General features: G+C 36.5%; 1 protein-coding gene across 3 annotated transcripts; it reads right to left on the reverse strand.

Moving 5' to 3' along the window:
- Nucleotides 1–1026: 1026 nt before the first annotated feature.
- On the reverse strand, nt 1027–15902 carry LOC105977574 (ubiquitin C-terminal hydrolase 12-like). Of its 3 annotated transcripts, none has more exons than XM_088819517.1 (32): nt 15741–15902; nt 15297–15366; nt 14939–15086; nt 14695–14852; nt 13288–13553; nt 12997–13215; nt 12406–12514; nt 12210–12325; nt 11831–11929; nt 10660–10769; nt 10086–10160; nt 9614–9692; nt 9341–9487; nt 9092–9172; nt 8895–9014; nt 8187–8309; nt 7660–7737; nt 7466–7554; nt 6980–7088; nt 6818–6886; nt 6578–6688; nt 5765–5820; nt 5471–5648; nt 5272–5373; nt 5092–5163; nt 4678–4743; nt 3538–3603; nt 2407–2493; nt 2147–2263; nt 1950–2024; nt 1739–1825; nt 1027–1569 (listed from the first exon to the last, which is right to left on the reverse strand). In XM_088819517.1, the coding sequence occupies exons 1-32, from the start codon at nt 15774–15776 to the stop codon at nt 1528–1530; spliced, it is 3360 nt and encodes a 1119-aa protein (XP_088675643.1). In that variant the 5' UTR covers nt 15777–15902; the 3' UTR covers nt 1027–1527. The 3 variants fall into 3 exon arrangements, with proteins under 3 accessions (XP_088675643.1, XP_012858352.1, XP_088675642.1); XM_013002898.2 differs by having other exon boundaries at nt 15297–15363; nt 15741–15901; XM_088819516.1 differs by having other exon boundaries at nt 6818–7088.
- Between the last annotated feature and the right edge of the window lie 1763 nt (nt 15903–17665).

Below are 17665 nucleotides of genomic sequence, written 5' to 3' on the forward strand. Positions count from 1 at the left end.
ACTAAATAGAGAATTGAACTTTACTAAACTTTGATATTGAAGAAGTAGAGAGAATTGTGATCGAATTGGTGAGAAATTGGGTTGGGGTGTGAGGGTATTTATAGGAAAAATTGGGAGGAAAAAAATTCAAAAAAAAATAAATAACGGCCGGTTCACTAGCGTTTATTTGCTTTTTTTCTTTTGAATTTTTTTGAATTTTTTTTTTTTTTTTTTAAATCCGGGTGAACCGCCGGGCCGGCCCGGCGGTTCACGGTTCACCATTTCTTAGAATCGGGCCCGTCCCGGATAGGACGGGCCGGTTCACCCAGTCAACGGGCGGGTTTGGGCCGTTAACGGGCCGGTTCGGGCCGGTTCCGGGCCGAAAACCGGCCCGTGGCCGTGTCTAGGCCGCCCGCGGGCCTGGCCCGCCATTGGCCCAAATATATTTTCTCTCCAACTCAAATAGAGCCGTTTTGCTTCTTTACATTTTGCTTCTATACACTTCCTTGTAATCAAGGGCAATTTTGGTTCTGTAATTTTCCTTATATTTCCTTAGACGTGTCTTGTAATTTTACTCTTATTTTGCAACTTCCAACTTTCCTTCTTCTAAGTTCATACTTTTATGAGTTTTTTTTAATTCAACTAATAAAATATCAAAATACTTTCATAATTATGTATCTTACTTATATAATAACTTTAAGTTATTTTATAATTCATAAACTCATTCTATATATTTATATGATTTTTTTTACTTTTTTGCCTTGGGCCCGTCAAATACGGTAAAGTGGGCTAAGGACCGAGCTGAGTTCATGATTTTCCTCCATGGGCCGGGCGAGCCGGCCCGGCCCGTGAAAGTAGTAGGCCGGGCGCGCTGACCCCATGGGCCAGACTGCCCAGTTTCCATGGCCGGCAGGAGGGCGATTTGTGTCTAACCATGGAAATCTTTTGTTCATGATGTATTGTATGTTCACTTTAAAATCTTTTCCGGGTTTTAATCAGACCCAACTATGCTTCCAGTTCGCAGTTGAACTAAAAAAAGAGTCGAACTTTGACCAAAACATAATTCAATTCAACTCTCCATAATAATGTCATGAAAAAACAATGCCAACAGAATTTGTATACAGTATAATAGGAACTAAGCAACGACATCAAGAATGAACCGTTAGAGCTCCACACCTAGAGTAATAAAAACTAAATAGTGTACATCGATCCCAGAAATATTATTCAACTAAGGTCTGATAAAATCCGGAAACGAAATGGAAAGGAACAGGTCAAAACACACAAATAGCTATACCATAAATCCCCTCTATACATCCCCACCCAAAAACCTTGGTGCTTTTTTTTTCTAATTACAACGAAAATCAAGATGGAAATGCTACCCTAAAACTGTTCAGTATAATGTATGAATGCTTCAACTCTGATTAAGAAATATGGACTGGCTACATCATGATGCCGTTGAATCGCTTGCCATCAACTAAACCTCTGTTAATGCTGATGTATACTAGTGCTCTGCTTCTGGAGCTTGCAATGCAGTCCAGTATATATGTATTAGTTGTAGATTCGAACAGGTTTCTCATATGCGTGCCGATTCTGCAATATCAAAAACAACTAATAAGCCCCCAATACAATAAGTTCCATGTTTATATAAAAAAGAAAAGAATGAAGGAAGAAAAAAATATGATCCCACCATGTCACTTCTTTTACCAGGATTACTCTAATAATAATTTATGGAAAATTAGTTTCGTAGATATATTATTACCTGGTTGGCTGCGTACGACCGTTTTGGAGTATTATCAGAGTGCTCCAGGCCGAGGTACTGTTCCCAAGCACCGTAAACGTCTCTTTTCTGGAATATAGATTATAGATATAATATCAATATGAGAAGGAACATGATGGACCACATTAAAATACATTCATTGATAAACGTATACATATCACGAGGATAAATGAATAAGGAGAGTTATCAATACCTGAAAACGACTAGATACGATGTCTGAATCTTGAAGATATTCAGGTCGACCCAAAGACAAAAATGCGAACTTCCACTGCATATGATTGAGATATTCAGAAGTTGGTATGAAAAAAATGTTCTGTCAACTAAGTACAAGTCTCTATTTTAGATATATATATATATATATATATATAGTGGTTTAAAAAATAAATTCACCTTGGAGAACTCCTCATCGGAAACACGCAACTTCTTTTGTATACGGATTTTAACCTCTTCCAAAGTCTCACCCTCATGAATGGCCAAGAAGAAGGGATCCCCAAAATTTTGAACCTGCTGTAAGGAGACAAATAAAGGAGCCATGTGAACGTCATTTTGATTAAAAGAAACGAACACAGTATAGTGAAACAAACATGCATGCAACCCCGCATGCCTGATTTCAGTTAACAGGCTTTTTCCTTCCTTAAACCTAAACTTACAACTTGATTCTGAGCAGGATCTTTCATAAAATGGTACACATGAATCAAGCGGCCAAGAGCACCAAGGTTTTTCTCCTCTTCAGGAATCTGCAGTGAAGTAAAGGCGGAAAATATTTATGAAAAGAATGGAGACAAACAAAATAAATTGGGGGAAGCAAAGCGGGGGGGGGGGTGTTAGAAGTGAGAAAGAGTGACAAGAAATGCATAGGCAGAAACAGATGAAGGCGAAAAAAAGGGAGATGTCAGATGAATGTTCTTCTTTGAGGTGCAATGTATACAGAGAAACATTGTTCTACACCAATATATCCCTTCCTAATTTGTCAACAATCATTTCACACCAATCTTTAACAATATCACACATGTAAGTTATGTGGGTAGTAGACTTGAGAAGCTTGCAGCGATAGCACATATAGCATCAAAAATCATAGCTTTGAGAAGAAACTTGTTGTTCAGCATTTCTGGTTTAATCACATTTTCCACCTACATGCAGACTAAGTTTAATTCTTTAGATGTCATCAGGCATGAATGACTAAATCCCACCAGTGGAGAGATAAATGACTTGCTGCATCCTATGTTATGCAATTGATGCAAATAACCATATAATCTGAAAGCAGGGACATAACCACAGAACCATGATATGTTCCCGACTCAATATTTAGATTATACCAAAAGCCTCGGGTATTAAATGGTCAACAACCAAATCACTTTGTCACTTAAAATATCAATTCAAAGAAAAATCTACGACAGAATCCTGGCTAAACTGAGTACAAATTCTGAGAATATTAAAGATATTTTAATTCTGAACTTGCCTCTTAAGCTCAATTATACAAAGCGGAATACCAAGGGTATACGAGTCAAATTGATTCCAAGAGGACAAAAGTACTTCATATCGGCAGAACCCATACTAAATAGTAACAGTACACTAAGTCCAAGTGATCCTAATGGGAGAAGATAGCATCAAATGAACAGAATTCCCTAAAATCATTATTCATTCAAGAAACAAGTCAACAAATTTCAGCTCTTAACATACAGTTTCAGGAAGGAATTTAAAAGCTCAAATGTAATAGTAAACATGAATTGAACGGAAAATAAGGTCAAACAAAGAACATAATAAGATAATATTACACTTACCTCTTCTGCACGCAATGTCCAGTATTGATCATTTATGTTCTCAATCTTTTCGTGCAGCGGAAAGATCTGCAGATAACAGCAAAATGATGTTTTCGAAGGTGACTTAAAAAGGTGAAACAATAGTTAACCTTAGGATGCAAAAGTAAAAAGATGTTGCAGTAGTTGATATTGTTTGTACAGGCTAGAAATTCTTAACAATGAAATCCAAGATTGTGATGCTTAATCGCTTATCTAAACATGTTCTTTAAGATAGCGACATGAGACAGAGAATACAACTTTGTATAGGCTAGAAATTCTTAACAGAAATGTTGATTTTTGCCATAAATAGAATTATGTGCTTACTTGTTCATATATGTTCTGTCACTAAAAACTTGTTCACATAGGCTCATATCCGTGTGTTAGAATATATTTTAGGTGCCTGTCTTAGATTAAGAAAGTGGCTGTTAGGTAGTTCTTGTCTTGTCTATCTAGGTTAGTAGATTTGTGTCTGTCATGGGAAAGAATTTTTTCATTGTTAGGAATCTTTTCCCATCTCTATATTAGAGAGTGAATTCATCCAATTGTAATATGACTATGTTTAGCTATTTTAATTCTACAATATACTGCCTGGCTTCACTATAATATTTGTTTGTTCGGTCACGTCTCTTTCTATTCTAGCATGGTATCAAGAGCACACGTCTCTTTCTATTCTAGCATGATATCAAGAGCACGTTCAAAAGAAAAAAGTCTAAAATCTCTTTTCTGAAATCTTAGTCAACCCGAGAACCTTTAGTCAACTTTTACTTCCCACCTATTAAACCCATTGTCCAGCGAAGAAAACCCCAGACTCGCCCTTCCCACCGCACCCACCTATTTTTCAGCTGCCCCTAAAGTCATTAGCCCTCTGTGGCCGGGGTCTCCGCCACGAGCTGCCCTACTCTCCTCCAACCAGATGCCCCTGCCGTCCACCATGTGGCCGCCACAGCCGATCCGCGATAAAGGCTGCCTGCTTCTCTTGGCTATTTTTTCTGTTCTTCTCCTCCTATTTCGTTCTCTAGGGTTTCCTGTTACCTTGCATTTTTTTTCTATTTTCTGCTTGGTCTCATCTCATTCTCTTCTAATACTACGAAAGAATTTAAGATACATTACAGAATCATTTACCTTATATATCTTATGATAGAAAACCTCCAGTAATCTTAGTTCAGCATCCGGGTGAGACAACTCCACCTGCAATTAGATTATAATAGATGTGTAAAATCTTACTACACACAAATATACAAATGCCCTAACAGATACAAACACCGTATCTTGCAGACTAATACTCAGAAACAAGATGTTCAGCAATAATATCATACGACAGTTCCAACGAAAACTAATTATGGAACATTCCAATTCACCTAAGAGATGGTGCCTTGTATTTCTTTTTCTAGTTGGTAATAAGCTCAAACGTTGTTTCTTCAGTGGTGTCATCTAGCTGTCACAATCCTTCAGAGGATTTCTTATCTTTTTCCATTTCCTAATTCTTTTTACCGCATAAAATATCTAATTTTGGAGCAGAAAAGTTGCATAGCTCACCTTTGTCTTGAGATCACTAATGACATCCCCCACAGTACTCTGTTTTGGTAACCTGATGGTATGAATAACAACCTGAAATTGTGAAACAATATTGAATGACCCTGGGGAAGTATGATACATGCACAAGTATAGTGGGTCTTTGAAAAAAAATCATAGAGCAGGTTCAAGAGAAATACTCACTTCGTCCTTGGTGGCATGATGGAAAGCAATTTTTAGAGTTTTAAGGCCTTGCAGTTCCGGCAAAGGGATATCCAACACTTCATAGTACAATATATCCGAAATCTGTAGCAGACAAGTCAAAGGTTAACGTTAACACACAAACAATGACAAAAACTAAAATCAACTATAGATCTCCAACCCACTTGCACCTCATAACTACCTGATTATAGTGAACAAGCATGTCCGTAAGACGTTCTGCTCCTCGGTACTTAATAGGTTGAGGCTTTGGTTGCTGTGAATAGCAGTTATGAGGTGTAAGCCTTATTTTAGAGGGATCCTCTAAGCCAAGATGGCGTGCAACACTTTGAACAACTTCATCATAGTTGTTCTGCTTTGACCTGAAAAATTATATCATAGTACGAGACCATTAATCAGACAGTCAAACAGACAAACGTAATAGCCCAACCCAACAACAATGTCGTAGAATGTAAATTTTTGTAAATAAGGTTCATACAGTTCCAGAGAAAATTCGTCTTCCTTGGCCTTCTCCAGTGAACGAAAACGAACCATCTATGAACCATCAAAACAAGCTACTTAGATTTGGACCAGAAAAGTATTTAAATCAACAGAACTTTCGAAAGATAACCAGCATTACCAAGAAAAATTAGGTCAACAGCTGAAGTCAGTGTTTTTATACGTACACAGGTTTACATATAAATTAGTGTTCACAGGGTCCTAATGATGGAAATGTTGCAGTCAGTCATGTATTTCAAAAATACTGAGACACCCTACCTTGAAAGGTTGCTAACAGAGTAAGAACACTCACATCTAATGAATTAGTTATAACTTTGCAGATCAATTAACATAAATAACTATCGTTCAACCTCACTTCTAGACCTGCTCATCTTATAATTCAACCAATGGCTCCGCTGACTTGGAAAAGATAATAAATAAAAGAGTGGGGGTACAAGAAAGAAAAATTCTTCACAGTAAAAACTGAAGATAATTGAACAACCAACCACGTAAGATGAGAGTAGCGATTAACTGGCCTCACCCAATCCCTCCTAAAGGAAAAATTGAAATTTGGGTCGTCTTGTATTTCTTCTGCACTCCTAACTTACCAGCATTGTTTTCTCGGATAAATGTACTTCTAAACATAAGTTCGACCACCAAGAAAAAAAGAACAGAAAATAAAAATGACCATACTAATTATATTCACATTTTACTTTCAACTGAAAGATGGTCAACATAAAAGAGAGACCAGATAAATAAATAATTGATCTAACTACGTCAACCCATTCAAGAAGCATCACCATTAAGGGTATACCTGGCGATTATGCACGTAGTCCAAAAATGCAGGGACAGTGGGATAACGGCACTCTTCACTGCTTTGACCTTGAGACGATTTTTGGAAACAAATGATATCCCCATCTTCGAGCTACAGATAAGGTAGGGCCAAAAGAAATAAACATGGTCAGGAGTTGCTCATACAATTTGCAACAAAACTGATAGAGAAGGCCAGAGGTATGGAAGAAAAGGGATTGCAGTGGGTTTAAAAATGATAAACCTGACTGTCACGAAAGCTAAGCTTCATGTCAATGCGTTCACACATGACGTGAGGATCGTACTTAATTTCCTGCACATAATTGCAGGGGTAAGAAAAACTAAAATGGGAGCTTAAAGATTCAAACACATAACTTTGAAGCAGAACAAGGAAAAGGAGGGTTACCTCAAAAAGTTCAATTTCTTCATCAGGAGCAAAGCCCGCCATTTCATTAAGCTTTTCGAAATTCTCCATTGGCTTGGACTTGCCTTTTACAAATAACCGTCCAACATACCTAATCATAAAGAATAAAAGTTCGTTAAGTAGAAGCACTTCTGCTGGAGAACGTTGCGGCCACATAGAACTAAAACTCAGATACTGTTTTTTGGGACAGTATTTAGCTATTCATTTTCAACAGTTGGAAATGCAACCAAAGCAGACAGACACAATACATTATCTCATTTCCTAGAACAAACTTTTAAAAGCATTAATTATAGTGCATTCAAAAAGTCCCGACACTCTTTACAATAAATTACTAATGCCATGTATTCCATTTACTATAGAAGTTCCTAGGGAATTCATTAGTAAGACAAAATTCAAGCATAACTTGCTTACATCCTGTAATGGCAGTGTTTGGCGATGAGAATATAATTAGCATGAAAAGAGCCATACCGTAATTCTTCTTTCAACGGGTCATAAAGTTTGAAAAACAAAAGAATATCCTCCTTAATCTTCTCTGGTGGAGGGATAGGCCTCAAGTCCTACATCAGTTGTTGAGCACATAATGGAATAAAGTAAGTCAGGGAGCAAATAAAATAATATTACCTTCATTAAAAAATAGAAAATAGAAGTGATTGGCATATTACCACGCCAAATGCTACTTCCAGAAATAATTTTAGCTCAGCATTATTTGCTTTGTTGGATACTTCTCTTAATTGACCAACCTACAGAGTGAAAAGATAAGCAAAATAGCAAAAGAAGTACAAAACTATCAATCGCTAACAGCCAACACAAACTAACAGGACATAGCAATCACAAAACTCCAAAGTTCACCAAAAAAAAGAAAAGGATTTTACAAAATCAAACACAGGTGAAATCATGGGCAACATTTTCTATGCAGCAACTGGGTGTATATAGTGACACATTAAAAGGAAATTTTGATTTCGGGGAAGGCAGACAAAATATATACTCTCACTAGTGCTGAAATCATAAATATACCAAGGAGATTTTGTTAGCTCAAGATAATACAACTGTGTGGAGACAGATTATATACTCACTATTACGGGGCTGTTCAATTTCCAGCCAAGGTTATTAATTACTTTTTATAAACTCAAGAACACCTAATCCGGCGGACGGAGCCAAAAATTGGATAAACCAAATAAAAATCACATACTGATTGAGCTTCCTCCTGCGGTGTGAGTGGACGATTTGGACGGTAAGTATGATTCTGGCGCTTAGCCCACAACCAGAAGCGTTGAAGCTGAACAGGTATCCCAAACTCCTTCGCTACTTCTTCCTGAAAATTGAAATGATAATAAGATAAGATGTAGAGTTTGCTGAAAATTGCAGTTTATTTTTCTCAACACCCACCAAGTTCATCTCCCCAGAGAGGATGTTGCAACTATAATTGTAGATTTATTAATCAAGTTCACAAACTCAATCTATTTAAGCATGACATCCCACTAGCAACCACGCATAACCTGGAGACTAGCATAAACTGAATCTTGTTCCATGACAACAAATTAACATCTATATAAGAGTCAACCAAGCTCTCTACCAGACGTTCTGGTGTTAGGTTGGCAAGAGACTGGTCGGCCATGGTGTTTATCTGACACAAAATCATTCCTAGCAGTACTTGTCCGGTGCAACAAAGTTAAAGAACACAATAAAATCCCAAAAGTTCTATAAGTTAATCTTGAAAGACAAAAGTACTCAACATAGTTCCACCCAACCATATTCAACTTAATGTTTTGAGTAGGCAAAAAAATTCCAACAGTGCATAGATAACCCAATTATGAACCAGAATTTATATGGCTTTTGAGTTTTAGCAAAATGTTATCATTGGATCATGTCCAACAAATACAAAAATATGGAAAAATACCTTAAAAGTATTAAAAGACAGCTGTTTCTGAATGCGAAAATTGCGAACTTTGTCATGATCCACAAGATCAAAATATATCTCCTTTCCAATCTGTTCGACAAGGTCTGCATCGCGAGCAACCTGTAAATAAATCAAATGAAAATTAATCCTCCATACACAACACATGAAACAGATACAACAACTGAAAATTTCAAAACCTTAATAATTGTGTAGAGGTGAGCCTCGGCCTTCTCCTTTTTCTTTAGCTCCTTTTCTTCCTGCTCCTTCTTCAGTCGTATCTGGATGGAGATAAAATGGAGTAAGCAACAAACACAAACAACAGTCAAAATTTATGGATATTACCCCCAAGATGTTCAGCTATGTCCTTCTCATCGACATTGCAAATTATTTTTCCCTTGTCACTTTGACGTATTCAAACAAGCATATGTAAAATCTATGAATCTTACCCTAAGATGTTCTGCTATGTCCTTCTCATCAACATTGCAAATTATTTTCTCCTTGTCACTTTCACGTATATAAACAAGCATGTAAGCATTCGAATATTTGGTAAATTTGAACGGTGAGTTGTTGAATCCAGGATTCGTCTGCGGTAACTGTGGCACCAAAGAGGAAATTTCAGAACATGATTGAATGCAATCTAACAAACAGGTAGTATAATAACCATGCAATCCTGCAAGAAATCAGTTCCCTACTACTTCCCTAGCAAAAAGAAAAATTACCTCTTCTTCGCCACCATATTGCTCTTCCAATGCTCTCTTCATGTCTTCTTTGGTTACACGTTCATCATCAAATTTGAACCTAAATCAGGATGATAGTAGATCTCTATAACCAGTACAACATACAGCAACCAAATCTACACTTTACGGGGATAAGTAGGTACTGATCCAACAGGTGAAGCAGTACTAGATTATGAAATGCAGCATCATGCTCCAAATCAATGTATTGAGCATGTGGAAAAAACAATTAGAAGAGTTCAAGCACAACTTGCTAAAACCAAACAAGAAGATCGAATTGCTATTAACAAAGTAGAGCTAAAGTAAATTCCTAACTAGAATGTCATAGTAATCCTTCCAAAAAACAATGTAACTTCAATTAACAGATAAAGCTTCACACACCGTATATAATAAAATAGGAAAACAAAGAAGGGAAGGAAAATGAAAGACAATGTTAAACCCATAACATAGAGCATACCACTTATCAGAAAGGGTTGGCCTGATATAAGCATAATAATGCCCACCATGCACTCCACCACTGTGAACCAGAACACTGCAATCAAAGACAACAAACTTCAGTTTGCCTGCAGTTATAAAGATGCCTTTTAACGAATATCAAAATAACCAAAAAGGACAATAACTAAACTCAGCAACAGGAAAAGTGAGAGGAAGGAAGTGAAGCAGAAAATATAGGGACACTCTCAGGCTATAATCCGCATGAAGAAACCCACCAACTTAGTACAATAAAGAGGACTAGGTGACAGAGTGTATGGCTCAACAAGCCACATGAAAAGCTATGTTTCCTAAGAAGTAAAATAATGAGGCTAGTCATATTAGAACCATGATGATTCTATAAAAACCGTAAGTTAAGCCAAGGATTCCCTCAGTTTAAGAATCAATACACCTCATGAAAAAATAGTACTGTTAATCGCCAGAACACATGAGCAACCACAATCAGTAAGGAAAAACACCATCAAAACAAAAACCTATCTCATAAAAAAACATAAACCAATAAATATTGCAACTGAATTAAATAAACAGTAACAGAATACCTATGAAGAGTGTATAGGTTGCGCACACTCCTATCTGCATCAGGAGATAGATATTTGCCATTCTCTCTATCAAGATCAAGTTCCAAAGGAAACTCATAGCGATCATTTATCTGATTGAACAAATATAAAAAGTAAATGAGATAATTGTTTGATAGTAGACAATGAATATAAAATAAATATTCCAATTCTTGAAGCAACTAGTAGCACCAGAAAGACGGATGGAGTCACTAAAATTATTGGAATTAAAATCTGCTTTGTAACATTTGAAACCAGAGGCAGCAGAAACAATAAAACTTTTCAGTAATCTTGGATCAGGATCTCTCTATTGAAATCAAAACATTCAGTCATGTATGAATAATAAGATTTGAAATTTTTTTCTCTGGGAAAGTGCATATATGATCACCTTTTCATTCAAGATAAAAAAATGCTCAAATTAACAGTTCATAATAAACATAAACATTTAGGTAATGCTGCAAGTGATGTATATACATTCGTTGCATAAGAAAGCCACTATAAGATGTTGCTTATTGATATTGATATTCCAGATGCATCTGTAAAAGAGACATGAGGACTGAGGTCTCTCCAGCATATGGAAAAGATGTGATATTTTCAGCAAAGATTTATAAGGGAGGCTACTGCTTTCATTGACCATGAGTGCAGAGAACTAAACGATCCAACTAACACTTAACTCAACTCCAGATGTTAGATTGGTTCATCCACATGGAGAGAAATGACATAGAGAGGTAAACTACAATTATTAGGATTGTTTCAAAAATCCAGATCACGACCAATTTACTGTATTTTTCAAACAATTGGAAGATACGAGAAATTTCAATAACTGTTAAATCAGTCAGTTAACATGTTACATAACTATGACCCATTTTAATACTCATCAGTAAATACCAGCATATTGGTTTCCTAGTTATAATAGTAGAAAGGAAATACATGCTATATTTTTACGTGATAGTAACAAACGCAAATTAATCATTCACCAAGGCAAAAGAACGTTTAACTAACAGCCTCTTTATTGATAACTATGTCCCTTACGCACAGGTTGAGACCTATTCACTGCCCAAGGTATCAAATAAGACTAACAGAACACACAAGTATATGCTTATTATACTGAAGTAGATAGCTAAGTATACGAGGGGGCTTCCCATTGACCACATACCTTAACCATAGTATCGCGAACAAAATCATATTCAAATCTTTTCAACTGTAGCTGAAGAACAGGAGGGAAGTCAATGAAAAGAACACCCTTCCTAGCATCCTGAAAAGTACGCAGTTTACCTTAGACATGAAAATAAAATCCTCATAGCAGAAGACAGAATGTTGTACTTAGGAACTTCATAATCTTTTCTGTTATTTCTCTCGGAACTACTCTATTTTCACTTCTCACACCTTTTTTTGTTTCTTACTTTACCCACAGCATGAGTTATCAGTTCTTCATAGATGTTTGGTGAAACTGTTTTATTTTATATGCAACTGACTGCGGTATTTACTAAGAACTCCCATATAAGAAGCAGAAGGGTAAACTAGAAACAGCCAACCTGCAATCCGTATTGTTCAGCATGATACTTGTTGTCACCTTCAAGACGTTCCACTTCCACATATTTGTCAAAGGAAGCATAAATATCCTTACAGCCTTTGACATCAAGCTGCAGATCTGACAGATATATAAATATGAATAAATGAAAAACACCCACAGCAATTTCAAGTCACTCAAATTGAGTTTTAGAGGACTACCATAGTAAGATTCCTTTCTTGCAGACTTGTAATCCACATTAATACATTCTAAGTAATTCATGTGGTGGCCCTCAAATAACTTCTGTATCGTGCCCTCCACTACTGTTCCCTGGAAAAAGCAATGGATGGTTAAATAAGCATGTAATACTCAGGAACAAACAGGAAGAAAGATGTTTAACTTTTTAATTTCATTTATTTATTGGTTAGAAAAGCTTATGCTCTATTTGGTGTTATTTCTGGCATTCTCCGAAAGATGTACTGAGAGAATGTCGGTGGTGGACTGGAAAGGATTGGAAAATGAGTATATGTCAAATGTTTCTTGGGTGAAAATTATGTGAGCTGGATGTACTTAGGGAGATGTTTTCCAACTGTGGACATCTCAATCTTAATTGTCAATGTTGTCTTGTTATAGTTGGTAGAGTACAGTAAAATATATAATCATAATTGCAATTTGAAAAGATTGGTAAGTGCTTCGGGGGAACGAAAACATGCTTCCCGAAACATCAATCACCAAACACAATTTCTTTTTTGGGAGAAGGAAAATGATTTGGGAAAATATAACCAAACAAAGGCTTAAGTTTATGGCAGTACTTTCATTTTGTCTTCCAGTTTTTCACAAAGAACCCTGTTCAGTTCTTGAACATCATGCTGCATAAAAGAATCATATGTGTCCCAACCAAAAGACTTCGTCAACTCCTTAGTTGCTACACTGGTATCACAATACTGCAACTTATAGAATAAACTCTGCAGAGCCAATGGGATGCTTGCGGATGGATTATCAATTTCTGTAGTCGGCATGTGGTATACAGCCTGCAGCAGAATTGTAAATTAGGTATTTTCTCCAACAATGTTAGAGAGACAAAACTAGGCTCGTGTGCAAACCTTTCTAAAATAAGGAATATGGTATAATGTCTGGAGGAGAGAGTTCATATAACAGGTAGCACCCTGATTTTTTAGCCCAACAAAACCTGTCTCTTTTTTTGAGTCATGTGACCAGTAATCAACAACTCTACGAACAGCAACATCAGCCTCAACTATACATGTATCATTTACAAGATAACCTCGGCCAGGGTCATAGAGTTCACTAAGAGGCATGAATGAAGTGAATCCCCAATCACTTTCTCTAGAATTGAACTGGTGTTGAGTGTCTGCAGAATTAGTTTTTTTCAAAACCATCAACCAATCAGCAATGCTAGCATACGAATTATAATGACCTAATCAGAAACCAGAGCATATGGCAAGAAGTATGAAGCAACAAGGATAGGAAACTTCATGCATGTACTGAATTTAAAATTAAATGGAAACTGACTAACTTAATTTCACAAGCTTTGGCACTTTCAGCACTACAGACTTTTCAAAATCATGTTCATTTTTACAAATTTGTGGAAAATTTTACAAAAACAAATCCAATTATTTTCAAAAATTAGTTCCTGTTGTATAAAATACATAATATAAATCCTGTCGTATAAAATACATAATATAAATATATAATATTATTATTAATACTATAAAATGTAGTTTTGTAAAGAAAACAAATTAATTGTTTTAAGAATTTTATATATAATTCCAATTCTTATCCGAAACTTTTTGGCCAAATAGGAAATCAAAATGAAGAAGGAAAAAAAACTGTTCCAAAGTTTACAATCAGTGCATCAGAATCGACACTATTTGGGAGTTCATTATTCGTTCCCACCCCTAGTCAAAAACTCCAGGTAGATTCAATGGGGACCAAATGGTTCAAAAAAGATGCAGTACATATCTGAAATGGTCCGGCTATATTCAACTCTGAGTAAAACAGGTTTCCAAATGGGTCAGACTAGATCAAACCACACTAAGTCCAGTTGGTTCTAACCAAGACAAATGGGTAAACTGAATCAAATCCAAACCAAAATAAGTTCGCTAGTTTCCAAGCCAGACGGCCCCGACCATAACAGGTCGATTGGACTCAACACGAACAGATTGATTCAGCAACAAAGTGGTGAATCTTGTAGTTTTTTAAGATAATATTTAGATTGACTGTAAATTACAAAACTACAACTTAAATATCATCTTGTTGCATTAATTAGCATCCGATAAGACTACAAACATAACTTAATGAATGAAGGCATAATTAACCAAGCATCCAGATCTTTTATCTGAATAAGTTTAACAAAACACCTTAAATAAGTCAAATACCAATTACCAAGGAACTCACGTAATTCGTCTTTGCCACAATAGTCTATTATACCCTACTAATCAATAATATCTCCACGTGGAATATTCAATGCCCCACTGAATAGAAAATCTTACCTTTCCTAACTGTGAATTTGCTGTGTATTTGATTGACTATAGACAAACTGAACTGTGCATATCTGCTCCAATTATAAGGCAATGTGGTGGAGTCTGCAACGTCCAGATACATTGATAAGTGATCAACATTGTTCCCTTTTGGAAATATAAGTACTCGCCTGCCCAAAAGTAGTTTCCATAAGCCCCAAAGTAATGACAACAAATCCAGGACAGACTAATGTATGGGAAAACAAAATAAAAGTACCATTTGTATCCTCCCACATTAAAAACTTCAGAATACTGTTTCTTCAGGTTCAACTTTGAAAATTCGGGAATCGCCCAAGTGAACCGTCCAGATGGGGTCTCCTCCACTGCGGGTGCATCCACTGCATTTGTCGCTTCCACAGGAGCAACTAGACAACGAAGAAGCTATTAAGCCCAAAAAATAAAAAAGGAAGAAAAAACAGCCAAAATAGCAAACCCCAACAATAAATACATTCTATAACAGAGGCCAAAAAAACCCTAAAGTTAATCCAACTCAAAGAAGCAAACGAATGAAAGCACAATTTCTAGTAAAGAAAGTAATAAAAAAATTATTTCTAGGAGTAAGAAAATCCCAATACCTTCCATGGGTTGAGGGCCTTCTGGGACAAAATCGGCATTAGGCACAAGCATCTCTTCGTCCTCTGCCTGCTAAAGAAATAAACCAAAAGTAAATGTCACAAACAATAGATCCAACAAACCTACCCGAGGCATCATTCCCCAATTCAAACCCTAGATTCAACCAATTCCAATCAGTAATCAGGATATCCAACATTAATCTCCAAACCCCAAAAATCCAAATCAATGCCAAAATCAGAGTTCCACTACAGGAAGAAGATCGTGCGAACTCCACAAAGAAAGCTAAATCCAGCTACTGAATTGAAACCCCAATTAAAAATCAAACAGAACATAAACCCATTAACCAACTCAATCAACACCAAAAGCGGTATGTACGTACGTATGCGTATATATATAAATACACAGTCGTATAAACAGAGGGGCGAAAGAAAAAAAAAAAAGAGTACGTCGATTGGAGGAGGCGGCGGAGTGAGTAGAGTCATTGAGCGCAAATTAGCGGCGGAGCGATCGGTTAATCGGAGAAAAATAGATACAGAATTTTACAGGATTTATTGAGTTTGGTTTTTGTAGATGAATAAGAGAGACGCAGAGAGAGGGGGGGGGGTATAGGTAAAAGAAAAGGGGGCAACTATTTTGAATACTAACTTTTGCTTAGTTGAATACCAAAAAAATAGAAATTAAATAATTAATTGGAAATTACTTTAATACCCTTAATGAAAATTAAAACCAAATAATATTACAAATACTATTTTTCTTTCTTAAAAACCAAATAATCAAAAACCTAAAAAAACATTTCCCTCCTCACTCCCAAACCCCTCACCTCCTCCACCTCCTTCTTCTCCCTCCCCAAAAACCCTCCTAAAAAACCCCAAAACAAAAGAAATCAAAACCTTACACAACTTGCAAAATGGCCTCAAATGACAATAGAATGGTAGTTTACGAGCAAGGAGAACCCATTCAGGTATGTATTCATGTATTTTTTGAGCTAAAACATCGATTTTGAAATTTTTTTTTTTTTAAGCTCGCCATGTATTTTCGACACATACAGGTCGAAAATACACCTATTTTTCGACATGTATGTGTCGAAAATACCCTTAGATTTCGACACTTAAGTGTCGAATTATGATGCAATTTTCGACACTTAAGTGTCGAAAATTACCCAAAGTTTCGACACTTAAGTGTCGAAAATTGCATCATAATTCGACACTTAAGTGTCGAAATCTAGGGTAATTTTCGACACTTAAGTGTCGAAAATTGCATCATAATTCGACAACTTAAGTGTCGAATTTGTTCCTGTTGCAAATTTACTTGTCTTATATTTTCGACTCTTTTGTGTAGATCGATTGCACCCATTCATTTACCACGTCCGAAAAATTCCCAACAAAAGAAGCTTTAATGGCATGGGTTCGTGAAGTATGTAAAAGAATTGGAATGGTGTTAATGATTGGGGGTTCGAGTGACGGGGATAGAGGACGTAGGACACCGTATGTGATTGTTCGTTGTGAGCGTGGGGGCCATTATGTTGGCAAGAAGGTACCAGGTGAAGATGATCAAAGACCGGGAAAAAGGAGCACCGGTTCAAAGAAATGCAATTGTCCGTTTAAATTGAAGGGGACAAGGGAACACAAGGATGATGAAAAGGCTGAGTGGAAATTGGATGTTAGTTGTGGTATTCACAACCACAACTTATTCGAAAACTTGCACGGACACTCTTATGCCGGAAGATTATCAAAGGAGGATGTTTCCTTTGTTCACACTATGAAGAAAGCAATGGTGAAACCAAGGGAAATTCTAAGAGCATTGAAGCAAAAGGACCCGTCTAATGTAACTGGTATGAAGACAGTTTACAATACTATCTCTAAGTTAAATTTCAGTGAATTGGATGGGAGATCTCAATTGCAATCATTGTTTGTCAAGTTGAAAGAAGATGAATACCTCTCGTACCATAGATCGAACGAGTTGAATGCGATTACCGACTTGTTTTGGATCCACCCGAAATGCATTAAGTTGGCACAGTCGTATCCGTACGTATTCGTCATCGATTGCACGTACAAGACCAATCGTTACGGACTCCCATTTCTTGAGATTGTGGGTTTTACTTGTACCAACAAGACGTTCTCAATTGCCTTTGCTTACTTGGACCACGAAAAGACGGAAAATTTTGAATGGGCGTTGCGTTGTTTGAAGGAGGCCATGACCAGTTGCCTTTGCTTCCTCTTTTTACGGTTCGAGACAGTCGGAGGTATACGAGGTTGACGTGGTTCTTCCACTGCAAAATAACACACAAATAAAAATTAATATACATAATATAAACACAAGCAAATAAAAATAGGAAAAAAAAAAAAAAAAAAAAAAAAAAAAAAAAAAAAAA

The sequence above is a fragment of the Erythranthe guttata genome, chromosome 6 (assembly GCF_056151865.1).
Source record: "Erythranthe guttata isolate IM_541 chromosome 6, IM_541, whole genome shotgun sequence".
Taxonomy (NCBI): Eukaryota; Viridiplantae; Streptophyta; class Magnoliopsida; order Lamiales; family Phrymaceae; genus Erythranthe; species Erythranthe guttata.

What these genes read in the sequence shown, in the direction of transcription:
- LOC105977574 (XM_088819516.1), bottom strand. Translation starts at nt 15,776, where the DNA reads ATGACTCTACTCACTCCGCCGCCTCCTCCAATCGAC. An exon ending in ATCCTGCTCAGAATCAAGTT is followed by an intron (nt 2,264 to 2,406) that starts GTAAGTTTAGGT and finishes GTCTCCTTACAG; the next exon opens with CAGGTTCAAAATTTTGGGGA. An exon ending in GGTCGTACGCAGCCAACCAG is followed by an intron (nt 1,570 to 1,738) that starts GTAATAATATAT and finishes TTGATATTGCAG; the next exon opens with AATCGGCACGCATATGAGAA.